A 26,347-nucleotide genomic window follows, 5' to 3' on the forward strand; every position below is an offset into this window, starting at 1 on the left:
ATCTGCTTGGAAAAACTAGACACAATAGCAGATTACAGGAAAACATGGAGGACTATGCCTGTTCAGCTCTGCATGACTGGTTTCAACTAAAAAAGGTACAAAGTTGCACAAAAGTGTATTTATATGCTTCTCACCATTCATATGTATATAGGAGATGGATATTTTTTGTAATAAAAACTGAGCACATGGGTGAGGGGAGATAAATCCTGCATCATCCTCCACTTACCCTGCTGCTTTTACTACTTCTCATCCAGCAGAGTTTCAACATTAAAATGAGCCAGGCTAGAAAAAACTAACTCAGTGGGGTACATCAGGTATTGGGGGAGGGCAGAGTTTATCTTCCCCCTTCCATGATGTTTTGTTTTGATCCAAAATAAAAGTCCACCCTCCACTTTAGTTATGAACAGATGGATATTTTGCAAAATATGTTCATTCTTGTTCTGAGGAAATGCATAAGAGACAGAACACAGGACAGGAATTTTTAAGAAGGTGTCTTATTTTTCATGACTACATTTTATGGCAAGATATTTCAAAGTTAATTACAGAAGAAAATATTTTTTCTAGAACCCACATCATTGGGTTAGTCCATGCTCTAGTGCTTGAAAGAAAACACTTTTCCTCTATACCTCCTCCCTCTCCCCCTCCCAGGTTTATAATTTAATGTACCTTTTCCTGAGAAACACTTTAAGAGACCTGACTGGACTATTCAATAAACACATGAAAATAATAGCCTATGAAAAAGAACACTTTAGAGTAACCTCAAAATGTTTACTGTAGTCTTAGAATTGGGAAGGGGTTGAGCATTCATCTCAACAACATCTTCATTCTCTGTTTGCTGCAAAAAGAGCTCTTATTTGAATCAAAGAAGACAAAGAATAAGATAAGAATCAGAATGACCTTGGCTTGCAGGAAGGGTCTATAATAGATAACATTGGATCAATTAATGACATTTGCAGAGCTCTGATACAGCAAAATCAATACAGTAGATTTAGAAATACATGAAACTTTTTTTGGACAAATAGAAAAATAACCTTAAAATGAGAATGAATATGACACATTGTTTTCATTACCAACAAACAAAATGAAGAGTTATATTTAATTCAAGTTATTGTGTCACTTAATTCTTAGGCAGGTGATTATCTTAGACAGCTGAATTGATTCTATACCTTCACCTAAAACATATTTCATGTTATCACTCCACTGATTAGTGGACAACATGAATTGGTTTGCTTGGATTTTGAGCAACATAGGTACCCAGTACAACAGTTTTAAGATCAAGTAATATTCAATCAGTGTGTACTAAATAGCTGGGCTGTATCGTACCAGTTTTCCACTGATGAAATAGGGGTGATCCACTAAAGACCATCAAAACAGCTACACCGGGAGGGGGGGCATCAGACCCATGTGAGCAAAAGTCACTTGATATGGTGACTACAGTAACAAGAACATGAAAACAATTGGTTGGATCCAAGCATCTTTCTCCACTAGCAGAAGGGGTAGTAATTTTCATCCTGCTTTGCCCACTCATGGTGTTCCTGAAGGTTCTTCCAAGAAGCAACATTTTGGAGGCTGCAGCAGGGAGCAAGTAGTTCTATTCCACACACAGAAGTTCTTTCTATTAATGAACAATGACATTTGGACCCATCCTATAACATTATCTATAATCATCGATAACATGACACATACTTAAATTTAATTACATTATGCAACTCCATACTAGTGAGTAAACACAGGTTTGTCCTTTCCCAATCTCATTATTTGGTTCTCTTCATAATAATTTGCCTGGAATTCCTCTAATACATTGCTTCCACTTTTTTTTTTAAAAAAGGCAGTACATGTGCCCAAGTCACCAGTGACATTGGGAGGAGTCTTCAATCTTCTCGGCCACATGTAACTATAGTTTACAACCAGAGATCATTTAAAATTTTAGTCTATATGTGTATCTCTCTATGGCAACCATGTATAAAGGAGTGCAAAACTCCTTTTATAGTGGTACAGAAGAAAAATTCTGAAATGTCTATCTTTTCAGACAACTGTTCCAAGTTGCTCTTCTGACCAACTAGCAAAAATTACAAACACTCTGTCCACATTTTTGCACATGTGCTCTCTTCACTTTTAGCATACATTCCTACATTCCCATCAGGCCTTCTTTTTTTCCTAACACCCACATTTCACCCTTTTCAGCACTCACTGCCCTTTCACTTCTGCGATTCCCCAAGTTTTGTGAATTTCCTAAACATGTTTTATTTCCTTTGGAGGGAAAGCAAAGGCAATCCCAATGTATAAACATTTGCCTCAGGTTTCTTGTCTCCCCCCTTCCTGCCTCCCCCCTCCCACCCAAACTATAGGTGTTCCTTCCATTCGACTACCTACCTTCTCCCCCCTCACTGGCATAATGCCCATTGGGCAAGGTGGGCAGCTGCCCAGGGCATCACCTTGTGGGGGGCATCAAAATGATGGGTTCGTTTTTGGGTATTTTAGTGGTTTCCATTATTGGCCTGCAGGGGGCGCAGTTTTTAGGCTAGCGGCACCAAAATATCAGCGTATCATCAGGAGACTGTCCTTATGCTACCTCCCAAGTTTGGTGAGATTTGGTTCAGGGAGTCAAAAGTTATGGACTCCCAAAGGGGGTGCCCCTATCCCCCATTGTTTCCAATGGGAGTTAATAGGGGATGGGGGCTACAGTTTTGAGGGTCCATAACTTTGGCCTCCCTGAACCAAACTGCACCAAACTTGGAGGGTATCATTAGGGCAGTCTCCTGATGAGACCCTGAAAGTTTTGAGACTGTGCCTTCAGAAATGTGCCCCCCACAGCTTGCAACCCCCATTGACAGCAATGCAGAAAACTCAATGCAGAACAAAGATTCTTGGGTAAATTTCTAGGATGTTCCTGCAGGGGGTGCATTTTTGGACCAAAATTTCAGGGATCATCTGGAGATGATGGCACCCCCCAAGCTTGGTGCAGTTTGGTTCAGGGGGGCCAAAGTTATGGACCCTCAAAACTGTAGCCCCCATCTCCTATTAGCTCCCATTGGAAACAATGGGGCATGGGGCACCCCCTTTGGGAGTCCATAACTTTGGACTCCTTGAACCAAACCTCACCAAACTTGGGGAGTAGCATAAGAACAGTCTCCTGATGATATGCTGAAATTCTGGTGCTGATATATCTAAAAATGCACCCCCTGCAAGCACCAATGTCCTGGTGCAAAAGAATTTTTGGTCATGGTGGAGTGGCCGCCCATTGTGGGGGGGGGGGCATCCAACTCAGGTTTTGCCCAGGGCTACAGTTTTCCCAGGGCTGCCTCGTTACGCCCCTTCATTTCCATTCTCATGTCACCTCCATTTTGTGATACTTTGGGGAGCTTTCCTCAATAGTCTTTTTCTTTTCTAAAAAAATTGTGACAAAAGTCTATTGATGGAACTATGAACCAAAGTGAAATTGACAAGACTAGATTCTCTAATTTGCCAATGTTTAATTTGTTCTGCGCTCTTACTGAAAGGATGGGGCTTATTTGGAAGTAAGCATCACAGAGGGAAAATTATACCAGCAGTCTATCACTGGCCTACTGCTGCTGAAAGAAACAAAAATAAACAAGGGGAAAGGATTCAACGAAGGTGGCAGGCAAAATGGCAGATTAGGGAAGGGAAGAGGGTCACATACAGTGGATGCTGGAAAGCAATGGACGTGCAAAGCTGTGAGGCAAAGACTGCGAACTGACTGCCTCTCAAGTGCACAGTAAGCAGTACATGCATAATAGGCCTAGGTCAGCATCCACATAACACACCAAAGACTAATGTGGTAGTGTATCCATGTGGATCCAGTTGCAAACCACTGAAGTCAGACCAATGAGAGTACAAAATACATTTTTGAATTACTAAAGGCTTTTCCCCTATATAACACAGCACTGGTTTCCAACATGCCACCAAATATAACCGCCTGTTTGAAAACCAGTCAATTTCCTCTTTGAAATCATCATGCAACTTCTATGAATGGAACTGCAAAAAAATGAAAGATTTAAGAACAACTACCTCTGTTTCTTATCTATTGTTGAGATAACAATGACATGAAGTATTAAAGCAAGGTGTGTATTAAAAATCAACAGTAAAATACACTACAGTTTAAACCAAAAGATTTTTTTAAACAGGCCTGCAAAGGAGAGAATCAGCCTTAGCATCAAAAGGCAACATAATTGAAAAGAGGTATCTGTTATTTCCCCACCCCACCCCCACCCCTTCGGCATTTTGCAAGAACCCAGTCAGGTTATATGAACTTGATAAATGAACCTCTGTACGGTGAACACTTCTCTAATCCATAAATAATTTTAGCCTACAACTATAGTGCTACAATAACACCCTCTAGTGCTAGTAGGATGGAATGAAAATTATTACTTCTAATTCTAGATCCATTTTTTTCCAGTAAGGTCAGAAAGAACATTTAGAGAGATTATAAAGTTTATGTTGCTATAAAAACCACATCGTTCAAAACTGTAAAAAAACCCCTCAAATCTTAATATGTTTAGAGCTGATGGACAAAGAATCCTTTGTGCATAGAACTCATTATATTGATTATTCTTGTGTGAGTGTCCCTACATTAATAAATGTTAAAGGAACAAGAACTCCATTGTCCACTGGCAGGCTGCATTTAAGAAATTATTTCCTTAAAGTTCATTCAAGCAAAAAAATCCCAAAATACAAAATTAGACTTTGCAGAACAATGATGGTCCAGTAATGGTCAATTTGCTGAAATGTCACTCGACGCCTACCTTCACCATCATTTTATTTGTTTAAAATGTTTTCATTGTCACAATTGCAGCACGACACATAGTCCCCTAACCAAAGTGTTTGTGGGATGTCCACTGGGTGTGTGAAGGCTATGTCACATACTACATCATTCCCCATTCCATTGCTTAGAGAGACAGAACAAACACACATACACAGTTCTATGTATTGTCAAAGACCTTCATAGCCAGATTCAACCAGATCACGGCCACACAACCCGGAAAACCCACCACAACCAATACACAGTTCTGTTTACCCACAACAGCTCTGCAGAGTCTGTCTTATGCCCATACACTGAAAACATAAAGCAACTGAGCATTGTGAAAAGACTTTGAACAAAAACCAATTTTGGAGCAGCAGTGGTGTAGTGGCTAAGAGCAGGTATACTCTAATCTGGAGGAACCATGTTGATTCCCTGCTCTGCCGCCTGAGCTGTGGAGGCTTATGTGGGGAATTCAGATTAGCCTGTGCACTCCAACACATACCAGCTAGGTGACCTTGGGCTTGTCACAGTTCTTCTGAGCTCTCTCAGCCCCACCTACCTCACAGGGTATTTGTTGTGAGGGGGGAAGGGAAAAGAGTTTGTAAGCCCCTTTGAGTCTCCTTACAGGAGAGAAATGGGGGCTATAAATCCAACTCTTCTTCTTCTTCTTCAATATCAAATACAAAAGTACCATTCCAGTGTTACTTAGCTGGTAATCTCTGTAATTTACCAGACCACAGCCACATAGCCCAGAAAACCCACAACAGCCACACTGAAGTTTACTCAGAAAAAGTTTCTATTCCTCTACAGATTATGAATGCTTTTTCCACCAAATAAGTAAAATACATATACACAAGCCAAACCAATCTGTTTACTTTCATTAACAGTTCATTACAAATGCATATTTCTGAGAATGAAGTTCACCTGTTGGCAGTTACGTATGGAAAAGGGAAATGCTTCAGATATAATAGTAATAGTGCAACATAATCTGATCAAAGGCCAATATGATGGAAATGTTTAATGAGATTTGCTTCCAAAGTCTAAAACTATATACTGCATGTGAAAAAATCTAAAAAATAGAGGATAAACTGAACTGCCACTGAAGATAAATTCCAGATTTATAAAAAGGAACAATTGTCAAACCCCAAAGGAGCTTAGTTTCCTGTTTCCTGTTCCAAAATTTAAAATAAGAATAATATCCTAATTATAAATAGTCTATAAAGAAAGGCATTACCAGTAAAATGAATCCAATATATAATTTAACTTCACCTTTAGAGGACCACAACTGGATACAATTCCTAGAAACTTGCAGACTCTTAAATCCTACTGTAGCCATTAGAGAGAAAACTCTGCTGACATGCCAAAAAGGCATAACAGAGAAAATCTATCAGGGTTATATTATAGGAAGATTCAGAAACACCAATATCTTTTTTAAAATATTAAGCTTGCAGGACAATGAGGATGAAAGGGTATGTGAAAAGATGTGCAGCACTGTTCTGCATAACTTTGCATGACATTTTCAGCTGAAACTTAAGTAGAAAAAATATCATAGACGTTAACATACATTGAAACTGGAGGTGAAAACAGAAAGACCGGGAAAGGATTGGGAAGGGATTCTGCTGGAATATGAGGACCTTATAAAGCAATGGAAACAGCAGGGTGGTATGGTGATTAAAGAGTCAGGATTGGGTTCAGAGCATAGTCATGCTGGACTGCAGTAAAACAGCTAGATTCAAGCATCTTAAGGGAGCTTAGACTCTTGAAAGCTCATATTCCAAAAATCTTGCAGGTCTCTAAAGTAGTACTGGACTCAAATCTAGATGTTCAGATCAGTTCAAATTTTTCATGCCATTTTGAAACTCACTGGTTGACCTTCTCCAGCTAATATAACATTAGCTGAGGAACCTGAATGAAAAGTATCCCATTTTCCTGTGCAGATGTCCACTACAAAACATCAGGAATGGGCAGAAGGCCACTCAGAAGTGTCTAGTCACTGTCCAAGCAATTAAAAGTATCTCTGTGCCGCTCCTCAAGTACTACTGTAATCACTTTCTTATCTTTTCCTTTAAAGCTTGTAAATCAGCTTCTTTCCTCATTCTCTTTCATGCAAAGGAGAAAGACAAGAAATCGGAATGGGGAAATGATGGCATCAGTGGCCTTTCCCATTTGCCTCTCTATATATGGCGTAGGAGGTTAAGAGCTTGTGTATCTAATCTGGAGGAACCGGGTTTGATTCCCAGCTCTGCCGCCTGAGCTGTGGAGGCTTATCTGGGGAATTCAGATTAGCCTATACACTCCCACACATGGCAGCTGGGTGACCTTGGGCTAGTCACAGCTTCTCGGAGCTCTCTCAGCCCCACCTACCTCACAGGGTGTTTGTTGTGAGGGGGGAAGGGCAAGGAGATTGTAAGCCCCTTTGAGTCTCCTACAGAAGAGAAAGGGGGGATATAAATCCAAACTCTTCTTCTTCTTCCTCCTCATCCTTCATGAACACTCACACACTCTTGCTCTGAATGGAAGAGGAGCTTGCTATTGACACTCTTCCTGCCTCAAAGCTCCTGTTTGCCTCTTCCATGGTATGCATGGAGGGTTCCTGAACATTTTCCCCCTTTAGGACAGAACACAGTTGGAGGGGGACTGTTTTGGGAAAATAGCAGAAGAAAGCTTTTCCCACTCAAGCACTGTAGACATGTTCTGAAATGCTGCAATGCTTGTACAAGTTATCATTTTGTGACTAGCTGAACACACTGAACCATCATTCTGTGTCTGTACCAAGTGGGTGCTCCTGCTACACTGCAGCAGTCAAACAAAATTTGAGTACACTAGCCCCTTAAATACGAACAAAATGTTTCCAAGGTATAGGTTTTCATGCATCAAAGTTTACTTTGTCAGAAACTCACAAAGCGCCAAAGTGAATTTTGATTCACAAAACCTGGAAAAGTTTGTTGCTCTAGGTACTACTGGATTCACACTTTGTGACTGGTAGCTATCAAGGCTCTGGAAAAAAAGTAAACAGTTTCCGACATAAAGTCTGTCCTTTCCTACTGCAGATACTGAGAACTGGTGCTTCCAACACTCATGCTGATTCCATTTGAAGTACAGGAGTTGGCTTGCAGGCTTCAGGAATAATGTTTCATCCCAGCCAATACCTATAGAACATCTTTACATACACAGTCTAATCCAGAAATCCTGATATTATTTAAATCTATTTAAATTATTTATGTCCTGCTCTCTCACCCATTCAGTTCTTGGGGCAGCAAACAGACAGAAGAAATTATGTATATTTGGAACCTAACACTGATAAATGACATACATTAGAATGCCACCCCTTCAAAGGACTCATCCACAGAACAATTTACCATCATTTTATAATAGCATTTTTAGTTGAAGAAGACAGTGGGGCAGAGTTGATACCTCCAAAAAGCCAGCACTTTTTGTCACAGGCTGAACCATCAGTTTCCATAAAGAATATTTAAATATTATTGATCCAACACAAGAGCCGATAATGACAGGTGTAGCCTGCCTGGTGCTTCATTTCCTATAAGTCTTACTATTTTAAAATTGATCATTTTGTTGGCTGTACTGTAAAACACAGGAGCAATTCACATGCTGAGCAGGAAAACAGTGGACACAGGCACTAAATGGAGCATGGAAAACGCTCACCCATTTATTGTACTAACAAAGTCAACAATGCAACATGCTTTTTATGGATAACTCTATGTTTACCTTTACTCAAGGCCATAACGTACACATCAAATTAAATATTAAAGCTGTGTCAAATGTTAACTGATGAATAGTTTTTAGTATGAAACGGTGTGTACCAGAGGGCTAAAGTGTTCTATTACCTTGTCCCACTCCATTTGCTGCTGTTCTAATTGGCTGCTGCTTTGCAGTTTCTTTTTTATTTCAAATTAGTCATCTTTATTCTAGTAACAGCATGTGACCAATCAAAATTGCCTCAGTGACTATCAAAGCAATCCTAAGCAGGTCTACTCAGAATCCTACTCTGGTCTTTTCAGTGCAGCTCACTTCCAGGCAAGTGTTCTTTGCACTGCATGTCACCGTTCCTAGGAAGTAGAATAAATTCAGCAAAGAAAAGCACATCAGATCTGAAAGAGATTGGAGCACCAATGAATACCAAGTACCAAATACTGAGGAGGGATCAGCTGCTAGAATATTTCTGTTTTCAATCAATTCTCATATTGCATCTTTGTAACTTTGAAGACAGCTCATTGAAAACCAGAATCAGAAGGCAAAACTAACTTTATTCATGTACAGTACACATTGAAATGGTGGGCATCTGGGCTGCAAGCAGAGGAAACTTCCATGGGAAACAGAGCAGATGGTGGACAGAATGGAAGATCTCGAGCAGCAGAAAATGGTGGACACAACAAAAAGTGAAAGCTTCTAAATCGGGCAGGAAAAATAAAACTTTTTTACACTCCACAAAGCAAGCAGGGAACTTTATAAAAATGTTTCAGAGGAAAAGGTCACTAGTTTAGCATTTTCAAAATAGAACATTTTGAGAAAAAAATAAAACATTCTGAGAAAAAAACTGTGCAGAATTCCTACAGGAAACATTTTATATTCCTGCCTCTAAACGTTTTATTTGTGTTGTGTGGAACGGGCCATTGTGAATAGATTAATGGAATTCATTCACCAAAATTTTTTAGCTTTGCATTAATATACAGCCTTGTAATACATAATTAAAAACTTATCCTTATTTCATGATGAATAACATTTGGACTATAAGGTATCTTAAACAGAAAACTGTATTTAAATAGATTTTCCCTGAAAAAAAACATTTTATTTAAAACATCCTATTTAAATCTTTAAAATCTGTTTTTAAACCTGCAAGAACTATTTCAAATTGTTTAATGACCTTAATGTTCAAACCATTAGGTGTAAGTAACATGTGCAAAATGTATCATATGAATCTAAAGTGAACATCTTCTTAGTGTGAAAAAAATCAACAGCAATAGAACCTAATGACATTTTTCATTTTTTTTTAAAGAGAAAGACATCTTGTTTTTGTTGCAGAGGAACAGTATCCCAAGGGGGGTGCGGGTGTTGGCTTTGATTTTCATGCCTCCAGCTGATGCTTCATGATCTTTCCAGTCATAGTAAAGATGAAATTTCACATCCCAGAAAATGATTACATTTTCATTCATGCAAAGAAGCAGTTTCACCGTCAGAGTAAAAAGTGCACAGTTCCATTAACCTTGATACAGATGTTTTTGAGTGTGAATTTGTTCGATTTAAATATTATGGGAAAAGTCAATGACAGATGTAAGAGCACAAAAGGGTAGGAAGTGAAATGTTTGTTTACTACAGTATAAAATGTTCACAAAATATTAACTATAATACACATACATTTGGGACAATAGCAGCCATGATATATGCATTTAATGAGGCTAGAAATATTTAATGCTGTATTATTATTTTGATGTATAAGAATTAAAAAATAGTACAAAAACATACTACTACTACTACTACTACTACTACTACTACTACTACTACAGTTAAATGCAGGCCATAAGACAATGTGATGCAACCATTTCAAAGTACCACAATGTGAACTTTGTGAACATTATCTCTTTTTTTTTCATTTTGTGGGGGTTACAGCATATGTTCATGACAAAAACCTATGCTTTAATAAATGTTAGGCTCATTCCGCACATGCAGAATAACGCACTTTCAAACTGCTTTCAGTGCTCTTTGAAGCTGTGCGGAATGGCAACATCCACTTGAAAACAGTTGTGAAAGTGGTTTGAAAACGCATTATTTTGCGTGTGCGGAAGGGGCCTTAGATTTTTAATGTGTCACAAGTTTTTTTGTGTAGATTTGTTTATTTATTTATTCAATTTTTACCCATCTCATCCCTAAAGGGCTCTGGTTTAAAGTGTTTGAGAGACATGATTAAAATTTAAAAATGCAAATATCTGGTGAAATCATTGTTGTACAAAAGGATTAGCTATTGAATTTTCTTTGATGAATTTTACTGAAAACTCCCAAGCAGAATAACAGACTATTAACCCAATCTGTTGTTATGTAAGCAGATTATGATATTAGGGGATAAGTAGGCATTTTACCTTCCACAGCAATATGTATCATTCTATTTTTAAGGTTTGACAATCCTTTCAAAGTTGGCAGAAATCAAAGGAAACTGAAGGAATTTTTTTACCATGTGTTTAGCAAGAAAAAAGGAATGGAGATAAAAAGGAAAAGGGTAAGAAAAGGGAGTTGTGGAAATGTCTAGAAAATCCTGAATAAATATGAAGCAAGAGAATTATAATGTCTCTCTGTCCTATAATGCAACATAGAATAGGAAGAATAATGTAATAAGGACAGATAGAGGATCCTAATAAATTTCCAAGCGCACTTGCAGTACATAACTAAAAGAAGAAATCTGTGATGACAACATTTACTGAATTAATAATTTTAATTATATGGTCTTCTAATTTTACAGTCTTCTTAATTGTGTTTGGAAGTGAACCAACATGCAATCTAAGCAGTATCTAGAAGAGTATGGCTTTAGCAGATTATGGATGCTAAAAGCAGATTATGGATGCTAAAAGCACCCTTATGGGTAAAATTCATAGAGAATGGAACAGTGTAAAGCATCAAAGGTTTTCCCTTAAGTTGTTTGTGCTTCTATCCTTAAAGCTAGAGGACAGGGCATGAGCTTGTGGGTATCATATGCCCTCTCATTTTGAGCCAAAGCTAGTTGAGAGAAAAAGACAGACAGCCTGGGCTGAAGGCAACTCCCTCAGAAAAGCCATGAACATAATGTATATTAAATTAAATTAGAATAAAGGAAGTAGTCATTGTTCAAAGCACAATACAATTTTATTTTAAAACTCAAAATGAGAAAGACACAGCAAGACAACTAGAAATCTGCTCACAGAATCTCCTCATTCTATGTAATCTGCTAATAAACCTGTTGCCCTATTGACTGTTGTGCATTTGTGAAATCTAGGAAGATTTTTATTTGACATGGAAGAGCTACAATTGGAAGCAAGAAAGGACTCTTTCATACTGCCTCTTCTGTCACATTTGAGGGAATGCAGGGGGCCTACCTCAAATGAGAATCGGTCAAGAAATGTGACCAAAAGCTGTTGCCTTCAGATGGAAACCCATCTGTTACATGTGCTAATGTGATTTTTAAAAATGATTTATTAAAATAGATACAATCAGAATTATAATATTCCCAATTTAGCAACAGGTAGACAGGTAACATCTTTATTGTCATGTAAAATGCCTACGATTTCACTGTGCAAGCTTCATCAGAGGGATCAGAGCTCCTTTGTGTTGAAAGTTTCCACAGAAATAGCTGTTATTGCTTTGGAAATGTTCAGTGCAAAGGAGCTCTGATCCCCTTGATAAAGCTAGTACAGTGAAATATTTGGCAGTTTCATATAAAGCTGTCACTTGCCACCTGGCTTTTTTTGTTGTTTGCTGGCACAGTGCTTGTTGCAGGCCTACTTTTCCTTACTGTAATCATGAGTCATGTTACCATATATGCACAGAGGTTCCACGGCCATCTGTGAAATGGCAAAGTTCTATGCAAACCAAGGAAATATTCATTTTCTATAATTAGCCATGCAGGAGAGTCCTGGTTGCAAGTATGGTTCTTTTTTTATGGACTGCAGTCCACTAAACAACAGTTCAATCCCACACCACTCGCCTCCTTCATGGCTTTAAACTTCTCTAGTTAAATTGATGTAATGACACACATGTATTGCATGTTGAGTGCAAACACACTTCAATGTTTATTTTCATGCCTTGCATTGACAGCAAATTTCATGATTATGAGTTGCAAAATCATACCATTGTAGAATTCGGGGTACAAACAGGGCAGGCTGACATGAGGCAGCATCCAGCATAAATTCTCTCATGAAAGCCTCTTTAGATAAATGGTAAGTGTACATATTAACAGCATCCCTATTAATTTTAATGGTACTTGCACAAGAACACTTCTGACATGCATGTGTGTGCTGGATTGTGACATACATGAACACTTCTGACATACATGTACATGCTGGATTGTCACCTATATATTGAAATAATCAGTTGATGTCATACTTATTAACAAGAAAGTACAATTCTTCAAAGATATTGGGGGTCTTTTCCACAAGACGTATAAAGATCAGAGGACAAATATTTTTGCAAAGCCACATTTCTGAATTATTTTCTGTAACCTTTTATACATAGCAGCTGGCAACAAGCGAGAAAACTCATTAACATGCTAATGATGTGTGCCATTTAAAATTCCAGCCCTGATTATTGTGTGATTAAATCTCTTCCCTTGACTTCTGCCGCCTTCCATCTCAGGAACGGTAAAATTTTAACAACGATAAAGTAGAAAAGCAGGTGGCAAAAAGACCCTAAATTTTGCCACCATTTCAAACATCTCCCACTGTTTTTCCAAATTAATTTTTAATGTCTTCCAGACTCCTGGAAGTAAATAGTTCTTTTATTAGATCAGTTTCAAATCAGTGCAGCATCTAGGTTCACTTCTGCCCTCAGTAATACCACTGGAAACTATAGATTTTTCTACAGCCTCTAAAGAGTCCTCACTTTTCTGCACCTTGGTGAGAAAGGGACGTTTGCTGACCTGTCAGTGCATGCCTGAAACTGAAACTGGACACTACCATGCAAGTTTGCTGGGGTTAGTCCATGAAAACTGGCTGGTTTAGCAATCCCTTATATAAAAGATTGTTGGAGGTGGAAGGGATTTCAAAGCAGCACTCTTTCCATCGAAGAAACAGATGTATTTTTAACCACAGAAAGCAGTCATGTATTCCTGGCTTGTTAAAGCTGGGCAAAGATCCTTTCTCACATTCAAACTATAGATCAATCTCACTAATGATGATACCGATAGTAAGCTCCTATTGATAGTTTGGGGAGCTAAAAAGAATTACTGGTATTTGCTTGTCCAGCGAACCATCTTAGATGGGAAGGAGATTAATATAGAGGGCTGGTATCCATGGACTTTTGGCTCTTTCCCTAGCAACTAAAATGACATTGGACTGAATCTACTGTAAGTTTATCCTCAGTCTTTTGGCAGAATTTATTTTTCCAAATGAATTCACTGATTAATGCTGTTTGTTTATATTTATATCTTGCCATGTCTCTTTATTCATTTGAACTGATTCACTGATATAAAAATATCATGGTAAAAGTGTTCATGAAAAAAATGGAGGAAAAGTAAAGTGGAAAAATTTTGGAACCAAACAGGAGAAAAAAGTACAGAATACAAACAAAAAAGAGTAGCATTGGCAGCAGGATATATTTTAAATGGCTCAGGTGGAAAGGGCCTTGATCTGGGGTCAGCAACCTTTTACACTCAAAATGCCATTTGGACCCATTTTCCACGGAAAAGAAAACACATAGAGCTGCAAATACTTTTTGACATTTAAAATGAAGATAACACTGCGTATTTGGGTTTTTTACCTTTAAGCAGGGGAGGGGGCATGCAGTTGGCTGGTGCCGCTTTCTTCCCTTTGAAGGGGAGGGGATTGGCAGCCCTGGCCTGAGCCGGGTGCCACTTTCTTCTCCCCTTCCCCTTCAAAGGGGATTTTGATTTTTTACATTTATTTTGGTTTTTTACCTTTAAGCAGGGGAGCGGGCATGCAGTTGGCGGCCCCGGCCTGAGCCGGGCGCCGCTTTCTTCTCCCCCCCCCCTTTGCAGGGGAGGGGGTTCCCCATGCTCTCCACTGCAGCAGAGAGCGTGCAGTTGGCGGCCCCAGCCTGAGCCGGGCGCCACTTTTTTCTCCCCTCTCTACACGCTCCCCAGGAATGGGCAGCCATGCCGAGAGCCATACCACAAGTACAAAAGAGCCGTTTGTGGCTCGCGAGCCGCGGGTTGCCAACCCATGGCCTAGATTCAAGTCCAGTAGCACTATAGAGACCCTCAAGATTTTTGAGGTATAGGTTTTTGAGAGTCAAAGCACCCTTTGTCAGATATAATCTGATGAATATACTTTTGATTCTCAAAAACTTATATCCTAAAAATCTTGCTGATCTCTAAGGTGCTACTAGATAGAGATCATTATGATATAGTAAGAGCATAACCCTATTAAAGTTAACATACTTTGTTGAATGTGCTCTTTTTACTTCGCTTACTAAAACTTGTACATAAAAATAATAAATTGCTCTTTGAAGAGCATTTCAAATAAGTAATCACATACTCTAGCTAAGGATGACCAATATCTTCTCCCCAAACCAATCTTACTTAGCCTGCAAAAATCAGGGTACCAGGTTAAACCATATTTTAGTTTAGACTTGTACTTTGGCTAAAAGTCTGAGCTGTCAGCCAGAAAGTTCTGAGTGTAAACACCTTCTTGGTCATGAATTTAATAGGTGGCCTCAGAAAACTGAGGCAGTATAGGGATACAACACCTAATATGGTTGTTGCAAAGAATCCTCTAAGACTTAAAAAAAAGCCAACACTTGAAGACAGGGAAGCCTTTTGGACAAAATGCAAAGAGGAACAGGGAGCCATGGCACGGAGGGAGAACCACTCACACGCCATTTTTTACTCATGGAAAATCTGCTCAGTGTGCTTGCTCTTTCAGTAGAAGAAAAAACTGAGCCTGATCCCCTCCTCACTGCAGCTTTCACAGCAACAGCTTTTGTGGGGTCTTAGGGAACCACTGGAGGAAGGAAAAGACATGCCTCTTGAACATGTTACTAGAATCCAACTCATTATCTGTTAAAATGAATCAGTTGTCACCTGTGTGTAAAAATTACACAACCGTATGCTATATCCATCACTGAAGAAATATTTATAAATAGAGCATGGAAATTTCCTCTGTCTAATAAGAAATGTAACATTTTCTAATAGAATGAAACCAGGAAAAATGAAACCAGTAACATTAATGAACATAGTAATTACAGTATTGTGGAGTTTTTCATTTTAAAGACACCCCCACAATAGGTTTGTTTTCAACTAAATTTGTTCCGCCCATCACAAGTTTAATATAATCTGACCTAAACAAATTAGCATAGCCTAAAGAAAGATATGCAGTCCATGACAGAGAAAGAAAGGTTGAAAAGGAGAGAGGAGTGAGAAAGAGAGAAGAAAATCACACATTTTAATTATTTATACAGCCAGAAAATTGTACTCCACTAGAGAACATATACTATGTAGTCATTTGTGAAAATCACACACACACAAAAGAACCCTGACACATACTCTTGTGAGCACCATAATCAGTTACAACATAACCAATAAAGGACAATAAAGGAGATGTGATCCAAATGTGGCATATATCCATAGTTTTATTTAGACGTATATTCTCAGTAGATGCCACCCTCTCTTTAGAAGTAGACACAGAGTTTTAGGAAAGATCACAGTAAAGCCTGGATTGCTGCCATGTGGTTGGGAAAGTTTAGATCAGTGGTGTCATACATGCAACCCAGGGATGGGTACCTGGACTGGCCAGCCCACAATGGACTCGGGAGAAGGGTGGCTGTGGCTGCCTGGACAGGTGACCCTGCTGCAGGTTTGCCAGTCCAGGCACCAACCCACCCAGAGTAGTATGGTGGGAAAAATGCACTCAGAGACAACTCCTCTGGGCGCCCCCCCTCATGCCAGGGGGTAAGGCTAGGGGGCATGGCCCCAGCCTCAGGCCCCCTGCAGCCTGGCTTCTGCCCTCCCCAGAGCCTGGGAAGAGCAGGAGCCAGCCTCCAGGGACAGGTTTTTTAAAGAAATTTGGGTGGCAGCTTGGGGGGGCAGGGCCCCACCCTAAAGCCCCGACCCAGCCACTATGTTTTTAAAAGCATGTCCCTGGAGGCTGGCTGCTGCTCTCCCCAGAGCCTGGGAAGGGCAGAAGCCGGCCTGCAGGGAGGCTGGGAGGCGGCAGGGGAGAGACATAGCTAGGGGAAATGGAACCCGGGGCAAAATCTGAGTTTTCCACACACCCCGCCCTGCCCTGCTCTGTATGCCCTCCCCCCACCAACTAAAGAATTATTTTTTGCACCAGGTAATCTCAAAGTCACAATCACCTTATAGAACATGCCCCAACTTACAAATCTGAACCCACTCTGAAACAGCATCACTTTCAATGTTGTTTAAATTAGGGAGCCTAGATTCTCCTTTTAAATCCACCTTAACGGCAGAATGTCAGGTCCCTAGATTAAACAGAATTGGAAGTGATGCTGTTTTAGGATGGGGTGGGGAAATCCACCCCAAAGGCAGAACTACCAGGGGGAAGGGGGGTGCTTTTCACCGGGCACACCTCCCACAGAACCCCCAGCAGCGCCCCTTCCCATTTACCTTAATGAAACAGTGAAGACTGGAGAAGAGGCCTGTTTCCTTCAGGCTGAAAACAGCCTGGTGGGAACTACACTTCCCAGGAGACCTTGTAAGCCCCAAGGCACCATGGGGGGCAGAAAACACAGAGTGGGCACCGGATGCAGTATGGCCCAGCTTCGCCTCTGATCCACCCTGAAACAGCATCCCTTTTAATGTTGTTTAGACTAGAGAGCCCAGATTCTCCTTTTAAATCCACCTTAAAGGGAGAATCTGGGCTCCCTAGTTTAAACAACATTGAAAATGATGCTGTTTCAGGGTGGATTTGCCCCCCTCCCCACACACACCCCAAACAACATCACTTTCAATGTTGTTTAAAGTAGGGAGCCCAGATTCTCCCCTTAAGGTGGATTTAAAAGGAGAATCTGGGTTCCAGTAAATATAGCGGGTAAATATAGCTGCAGCTCTCAAGCACCTTATTCTGGAACCGATTTGTTAATAAACAAGTGTGTAGTGAAGCAGTTGAGGAATAACACATGCCACACACTTTCTCCCTACAAGGTGCATCATTCAACCTTTGCTGGCTCGAAGTCACACACACAATAAAGTCTGACTAAAGAAAAGGGCTCCTCTTAGGCAACACACATACAAACTTCTGAACTAACCCCCTCCCCCGCAACAAACACAGAGCCCTGAGGGAAAAAAGGAGTTGAAGCAAATGGATGAAGGGGAGGTACGGGGATGAGAGGCCAATGTCCTCCCAACATGGTCTCTTTCTGCTGTTAAAATGTGACCCCAGTCCATCCCCTGCTGTATGAGAACTGGTATGTGTGTATCCTTACAAACACAGGCTAATTTCCCCTTAATGAGGAACTGAAGCCTAATCTTCATTCTTCTTGTAAGAGTTTGGGGTAAAATGCTATCAGACTGTCTATTAAACTTTTATAAGTGAACAATTATTAATTCCCAGATGGAAAGTTAATATCAAAGCTTGAAGCTATGATGAAATAAGCACAGTAAGTCAGTTAATAATTTATAAGCATTTTTGGCTCTAATATATGCCCGTGAAGCAAATCTGCCGTATGTAGCCTTCAAGTCTGTGGTGAAAAATCAAGAACTCATCAAGAGATCAGCAAACCACTCTCCTAAAGTATCACCAATGAACTCCTGACCTCAATCACAGTAACTAAAACTGGCACTTCCTAAATGCCACATGAGGGATGCTTTTAAAGCATATAAATTAGCCTGTCTCGAAAAAGTTTCAAAATAACGATGACATTCTGAATTTTTTAAAAATGGCAATTTGGGGAACTGGAAATATGTTTTTCAGACAAAACACCAAGTTAATAAAATGTCATTATTACAATTCTCCATTTCTTTGACAGATTTATGCTTTATGTACAATGCACATGATAAATTTCCTGATTTTCTTGAACATAAGAACATAAGAAAAAGCCTGCTGGATCAGACCAGAGTCCATCTAGTCCAGCACTCTGCTACTCACAGTGGCCCACCAGGTGCCTTTGGGAGCTCACATGCATGATGTGAAAGCAAAGGCCTTCTGCTGCTGCTGCTGCTGCTGCTGCTCCCGAGCACCTGGTCTGCTAGGGCATTTGCAATCTCAAATCAAAGAGGATCAAGATTGGTAGCCATAGATCGACTTCACCTCCATAAATCTGCCCAAGTCCCTTTTAAAGCTATCCAGGTTAGTGGCCATCACCACCTCCTTGAAACATCTCTAGACTGAACCATCTCAGATAGTACTTTTCAGATCTTGCTAGGAGAACATTCAGTTATTTCTAATATATTTCTAACATTCAGCTATTTCTAACATTTCTAAACCCTGCTTAGCTTCTGAAATCTAATGAGATCAGGCTACTATACCATTCTACCTTCCATTCCACTCAGATCATTAGAACAGTCTTTTAGCATATCTGAAAAGCCATACAGTGGCAACAGAGGAATGCAGAAATAATTCTTTTATGCCACCAAAGAATTTGCATACTACTCTCCAGGGAAACCATTTCAGGGGCTTATTTTTTTGTCCATTTATAATGAGATGAATCTCAGTGGCCTACTGAAATAAACTGGCAACATACTTTAACTCACATGGGGCTGCTGTTCAAACAGATCCTATAGAGGTATCTAAAACTGCAGCTTGTTTGAGTCAGTTCCATGCAATTTTTCTGGAGGATGCCAGTAGGATTTTTGAAGGTATGAAATCAACCCCTTGGAGATCTAGACCACAGAACCCCAGCCATTGAGACAAAAATGCGTTATACACACATATATACACACACATATATATATAACAGCAGGTGGGCAAAACAGAGTAAACAAAAATATTGACATTGTTTACAAAATAAAATACTGTAAAATATTAAAATTCAATTTTGGAAAGTAAGTTAAATGAATGAAATTACAGTGGATCTCTGCAAGTACCCAATATTTTAAACACCTTTTTAAAGATAGGGAGAAAGACAAATATCTAGAAGAAAACTTTAAATATAACTTGGCCATTTGATGGTCAGAACAATAAAAACCACACAACTAACTCTACCATGGCTCTATAGGCAGCCAATAACTTGGGGGGGGACCCCACTCCTGGATGGTACCCATGAACAGCTATACTTCAAGAAACTGAACAAACCAGGAGCTCATGTAATGGAATATATGCTGACCTTGGTAAATGAGGAATATAGCCTTGTAGACAATACTGGAAAAAAGCAAACACATAAAACTGTTTTCAGACGTCATGTAAACTCTGATTGGGCATGCACACCCCTCACTTCTCCTACATCCCTTAATTCAGAGTTACTTAAAATAGAAAATGGTTACAGGCCAGTTGTCATTTATAAAACACGCTGCCACATTTTCCTTGAGGAGAGATCTTCTTGAATCTGTACTCTCAGCCCCCCCACACCACCCCAACCCTCATCCCCTCATTCATGGCACTGGCCCTTTGCCTAATGGAGAGATTTTCTGCCTGTCAATCCAACAAATTGAGATCACAACTGTGCAAAATTATTTCTTTCCTATCGTCCTCAACAAAAAAAGTAAGGGGGTTCAATAATCAAAAGTTCATGGCCTGATAAGCTACTACACTTTTAAAAAGATTAATAACAGCTTCATATGTTCTGAAATTCAGATTCATATAGCAATATTTTCCTTGTGATTAATATCCAATCACTGAAAAAAATTGCTCTTTGGCTGCCAACATTACCGGTCTATTGATCTAACCAAGAAGAAGCTACCAAATATTGTATTCCGCTGAGAAGAATAATTTGAACCTGATATATGTTAATTCTAAGACCTTTGAGTTCATTTGTTTATGAAACAAAGCTGATGTAAGCTTCAGTAACTCACTGTGGATTTCTTTTCTGCATCTAGGCTATGATGAAAATTCACAGTCATGTAAAGTTGTTGCATCCTCTAATCCTATCCTCTTAGCCTATCAAAAATTACCTGATGCAGCAAGCATTTTGGCTTCAAGAAGTGCTGGTAGTTGAGTCTCAGTATCACTCGCTTTCCTCCTTAAAGAGCTGTACAGCTTCTGACTGGTACATACCTAGATTGAGGCAGACAGCCAAGATATATAATTCATTCATGTAAAAAATATAATGGAATATAAAAGGGTCTTCAAATCATCTTGGTTTGCAGACATGACATATCATTACACAGCAAGACAACAAAGATTAATAAAAAGTGATGTGCGATATTGCTGCAAGAAATATATCCCATAATTCAGTGGCTTTGCTACACAATCCACAGAAATAGCAACTGTATTATTAGCAGTTCCCTACAGAGGCAAAAATCACAAATACATCTGAGGGGCAGATACTGTATTTTCAGGCAAAAGACTTGGGATGGTAAGCAATTGCAGATGCTTCATCTTTAAGTAATCATTTTGTCTATCTTTTGTCATTTTGTCATCTTTAAGTAATCATAATGGCTATAATGTAAGTAATCATTTTGTCTATAATGTCAGCTGAAATTTGAAAACATTTGAAAATCAGAAAATTTAGACAAACAATACATTAATCATTCCAGTTCTTCACTTGAGCAGCTTTGGTAGAACAGGTAGAACAGCACCCTCATGCAACAAGATACAAGGGACAAAACCATGCCATTTGAGACTTTGTTCTTTTGCCTCCTTCCTGCAAGTAACTGCAAGAACAAATCTGTAACAGTGATAGGGCAGAATGTTCTAGAGGCCTTGGATGGCAGCATAAACCACTGGCACATTCAAACCTGTGCTCTGCTCCTTCTAGACTAACGAGTGCTGACTGGACAATTTCAAGCATTCCCAAATGAAATTGATTTTTTGGATAATTTCCAATCTGTTTTTAGGCCTGATCATAGGATGGAAACAGTTTTGGTTGCCCTGGAAGATGACTTGCACTGGAGGATGGATGCGAGGAGTGCCACACTGTTGATTCTCCTGGGCCTCTCATCAGCTTTTGATAACGTCAATCATGGTTTCTTTCTGGATTGCTTGTAAGGGTTGGGATAGGGAGGGGTTGTTCTGCTCCCCCTGTTACTTAGGGTCTCTCTTTTTTTAAAGAAAACTAGAAATTGAATATTGATATCCATACACTGTTAAAACAATGTATGTAACAGGTTCTTTAATTTCCCAGCTTTCCCTCCTTCTTTCTTGCTTCCTTTCTTAAGTAACTCTATTCCCATCCAGCTATGGAAGGACTAAAGATGCACAGGAGAATGGGGAGGCTGCTTGCTGCTGCTGTCCCACAAGGCCCAGCTTGATATTTGGACCAGGGGGACTGTGGGGGGGGGGATAGGGAGGACTGGCAGGAGAGTGGTGGATTGCCTCCACTGTCCTGCTGGGCCCAGACTGGTGTTTGGGCCAGGGGGAGGGTAAAGAGGGAATGGGGAGGCTGTTGCCAGGCCTGGTGGGAGAGCAGCAGATAGTCGCCGCCGTCCCATAGGGCCCAGCTTGGTATTTGGGCAGGGGGAAGGGTGGGTGGGGAAATGGGAAAGCTGTTGCCAAGCCCAGAGGGAGAAAGGCAACTTGCCACCACTGTTCAGCCAGTTCGGCTGGGTTGGGGGGCATTAGGCAGTAGGAATGAACAGGAGCATTCTTCAAAGAAGGAGATTCATGAAGGGGCAGAGGATGTATTCACAATTCCACTGAGATCTTTCAGTGGAAAAGTGTATAATAATATGTTGGACTGGCTAGACTTGTGAGCTGTATGTAACCTTCAGAAATTGTTCTGTTGTCATTTTCTTTGGGCTTGTCTTGCAGCAAGCCGTGCCTGGGTATTGTTCTGGCCTTTCTAGCCATCTTTCTCACCATATCTGCATGATATTGTAATTGCAAAAATGCTTCCTGTAGGTTCCTTCAAGTAATTATCTCTGTCTGAGGGATTGGAGCAGATATGACTATAAAACATGGCTAAAGATAATAGACTGTTTGATATGGTAGCTGGAGGCATGTAGATATGTTTGCTGATCTACCATATTTTATTAATATAATATTCAACTGCTGATTTTGAAAAAAAAATTGAAAAAGCACTAGTAGCTCAAGATGAATATTGGTCGTAGGACTGTGGGGAGACCTGCTATGCGGAAAGCTTTTTTATCAGCAGCTGCAGCATCGCCAGAGAAATCACATAAACCTGTCCCCATATAGAAACCACCTTGCTGTAAGGATAAAACGGAAGGGGAGACAACAGTGTCGCAAGTTACACTGAGTCCCTATTGGCGGAAAAAAGCAGGGTATAAATATCTTAAATAAAAAGCAGGTGTTTTGCTACTGAGCTTCAGGCTCATAAATGTCAGAGTCCTTGTTCCTAGATTGCACTTGGTCTGATGGATCTTACTCATGAGTAAATGTACAGAGGATTGGGTTATACTTCTTTTTATTTTTTTCTTAGATCAAGACAGTTACAACATTATTTGCTATAATTTGGGGAAAGGCCTTCTGTTATGGAAGGATCTCTAAATTTTATGAAAGAAATAAGTCGGCCCTGTTATGCATTTAAAACTCCATTTCATGTTAGAAAATTATTGCCCCTCAATGCAATCCATCCAAAATGGTACAGTAGCTCAGAGCTCCCAATATCACCACACCCTTATGTAGGGGTCATAATAGAGGTGCTTCCTACTATATTTACTATCCAGTGAGACAGATCAATCTTGCTGTGTTTACCATGGTCATGATGACACTAATTACTGTTCCAGTCATGCATAGAATTGAGCTACAATCTGCCAGTTCAGGACGATTTCATTTCATAAAATGAAGGCTTTTGTTCCAATTGGAGGCATACCATGTAGCTCTTTTTCTTAATATAGAGCCCAAAAAAAGATATTTAATGCATCACACCACTTTTTTTGAATGATGTACTTTTCCTATCAATTGTACCTCTCTGTTCTGCATTGGTTAGACCTTACCTGGAGTATTGTGTACAGTTCTGGGAACCACAATTCAAGAAGGACATTGTCAAGCTGAAATGGGTCAAGAGGAGGGCAACCAAAATGGTAAAAGGTCTGGAATCCATGCCCTACGAGGAGAGACTTAGGGAGCTGGGAATCTTTAGTTTGGTGAAGAGAAGGTTAAGAGGTGACATGATAGCCATGTTTAGATATTTGAAGGGATGTCATGTTGGTGAGGGAGCAAGCTTGTTTTCTGCAGTTCCAGAGACTAGGATCAAGAGTAATGGTGAAGGAAAAGAGATTCCACCTAAACCAGTGGCGAAGCTCCCAGGGGCCGGGGGGGTGTGCCACGCACCGGGTGCACTGATTTAGGTCACGTGGGGGTGCAAAATTCCCCCAGCCCCTCCCCCTTCCACTGCGCCCCCCCCATGGCGCCCTCCCCCACTTACTTTAGGAAACTGGGCAGGCTGCAGAACAGGGTCTCCTGGGAAATGTAGTTCCCACACAGGAAGGCCTGTTCTGCAGCCACTAATCCCTAAAGTAAGTGTAATGGGGAAGGGACGCCGATGAGGAGGAGTGCTTTCTACAGAGGGAGACGAGCATTGATTCCCCCCACTTACTTTAGGAAACCAAGCAGGCTGCAGAACAGGCCTGCCTGTGTGGGAACTATATTTCCCAGAATACCCTGGGAAATGTAGTTCCCACCAGAACAGGCCTCTAGCCTGCTTGATTTCCTAAAGTAAGTGGTGGGTGGGGGGCGCCGCAGGGCGGGGAGCCAGAGTGCGCACCAGGCGCACTCTGGCCCAGCTACGCCTCTGACCCTACCTCGGAGTGTGGTGGAGTCTCCTTCTTTGGAGGTTTTCTAAGGGATGGTTGATAGCCATCTTTCAGGAGTGCTTTGATTATTTGTTCCTGCATTGCAGGGGGTTGGACTTGATGGCCCTTGTGGTCTCTTCCAACTCTATGATTCTATGATTTATGATCCCCCAAATTAATAGAATTTTACATTAAACAACAGTTTTACGTTATTACAATTGAGGTACACTTACTTTGGCAGCAGTATCTTTATTAGATATACTGAGGGACTGCTCTTTTTCTTGATGCCTATAAATTAAAATTAAAATTAATTAAATAGTTGGCATGATCAGCCAATCATGGCCTGATAAACAATACAAGAACTATAGCAAATATCCAGACTGTTTAAGTTAAAACTCATGTATTCACTGTTAACATCAGAAACCTCATTCATCTGTGTCAGTATTTAGGGTACAGTTCAAAACATACCATAAGCATCATACCTTAATGACTACCTTCTCCCATTTGAACCTACCTATTCATTTGATCACCTTCAGAAATCCTGCTTTGGTTGCCCTTACCACCTGTGGCAGCAGCATTCTCACTAGCTGGTGTTCTATGCTTGCTCAGCAGATCAGAAATAAATACAAAAAAGTCCAGCAGGCTGCATGCCACATATGTAGGGTTGTCAACTTTTATGTGGTAGCTGGAGATCTTCTGGGATTACAACTGATCTTCAGGTGACAGAGATAGATTCACCTGGAGAAAATGGCTACTTTGGAAGGTAGACTCTATAGCCATGGCGGCGAACCTTTGGCACTCCAGGTGTTATAGACTACAATTCCCATCAGCCCCTTCCAGCATGGCCAATTGGCCATGCTGGCAGGGGCTGATAGGAATTGTAGTCCATAACATCTGGAGTGCCAAAGGTTCGCCACCACTGCTCTATAGCATTATACTCCCCTCCTCAAATCCCACCCTCCTCAGGCTCCAACCCAAAATCTCCAGGTATTTCCCAACACGGAGCTGACAATCCTAACAGGATTTGAGAAAGGCTTTCTTAGTCATGGCACCAAACCTTTGGAACTCCCTCTAGTGGTGTCTTTCGCAAGCAGGTGAATATTTTTTGTTTCATTTGGCATGCCTTCAATAACCATTATTGGCTTTCCTCTCTGGTTCTGATATTGTTTGTTTATGTTTTTTACTTAATTGTTTTATAATTTTTAACGTTGCTTTCAATTGTTCAAATATTTTAAGGTTTTCATGTTTGCTGCCTTAAAGATGCCGTCTGGGGAACAGGAGTGTAAAAATGTTGTAAATAAACAAAAATTTTAAAAGAAAGCTGAATATTTTTAAAGTGCATTGATTTTAATAGGAATGAACAATGGGCTTAACAAATTGGACTCGGGTGTGGGAGATACAGGTTCGAAACCTCACTCACCATGAAAATCACAGAGGGACCTTGGCTCAGTCACCTTCTCTCAGCTTAACCTATATCACAGGGTTGTTAGAGTACAATGGAAGAGGGGAAAGAATTATGTAAACCAGAATGAGCTTCTGGGAGAAAAGGCAGGGTAAACATACTAAATCAATAACTAAGTTACATCCCCGAAACAATCCAGTTAGTCTTCATATTTTACATTTTTCAGGAGCATATGGTTGTATTAGCTTAACTGGAAGTTTATGTGAATACCCATTCAGAGGTTATGGGTAGACATGGAGCAGAAGTTAAATAAATAAAGTGAGCTTTTGTAATTTTATTTCTTCCGATTAATCATTCCAGCTGAGCTCTACTTAGAAATATTAATGAGCATTGCTTAGCCAAGTTGAACAGACAGGAAGGTACAGAAATAGATCAGCCAATCTGAAGATTTTGGTAAATAGATCCCTTGTGTCATTTTCCTGAGCTAAGATGGCATGGGGTCATTACAGGCCTTGTTGAAGAACTGCATATGCAAGCATTCAGTGTACATGTAGCCCCCTAATGGGGCAAATTACGCCCTCTCCTCCAACAATGTTTTGGCTCAGAAAAAGGCATGGGGCAGGGAGGGAGGGGAAAGAGAAGAAGCTTCTTCTCCCTTGGCACTATTGTCCCAGTCAGAATCAGGCCCCTCCACTGCTTCTAAATGGAGTTGCCA

At 40.3% G+C, this 26,347-nt stretch overlaps 1 protein-coding gene across 1 annotated transcript in view; it reads right to left on the minus strand.

Annotated features, from left to right (window-relative positions):
• DISC1 (DISC1 scaffold protein) overlaps positions 1 to 24,524 on the minus strand; it is a 96,471-nt gene extending 71,947 nt beyond the window's left edge. The window contains exons 1-2 of the mRNA XM_048486191.1: positions 24,464 to 24,524; positions 20,487 to 20,589 (exon numbers count right to left, since the gene is read on the minus strand). Of these exons, the coding sequence (XP_048342148.1) occupies positions 20,487 to 20,502 (16 nt within the window). The 5' untranslated portion in view covers positions 20,503 to 20,589; positions 24,464 to 24,524. The remainder of the gene's footprint in view (positions 1 to 20,486; positions 20,590 to 24,463) is intronic.
• Positions 24,525 to 26,347: the final 1,823 nt, after the last annotated feature.

This window comes from Sphaerodactylus townsendi, linkage group LG01 (genome assembly GCF_021028975.2).
Source record: "Sphaerodactylus townsendi isolate TG3544 linkage group LG01, MPM_Stown_v2.3, whole genome shotgun sequence".
NCBI classification, from domain to species: domain Eukaryota; kingdom Metazoa; phylum Chordata; class Lepidosauria; order Squamata; family Sphaerodactylidae; genus Sphaerodactylus; species Sphaerodactylus townsendi.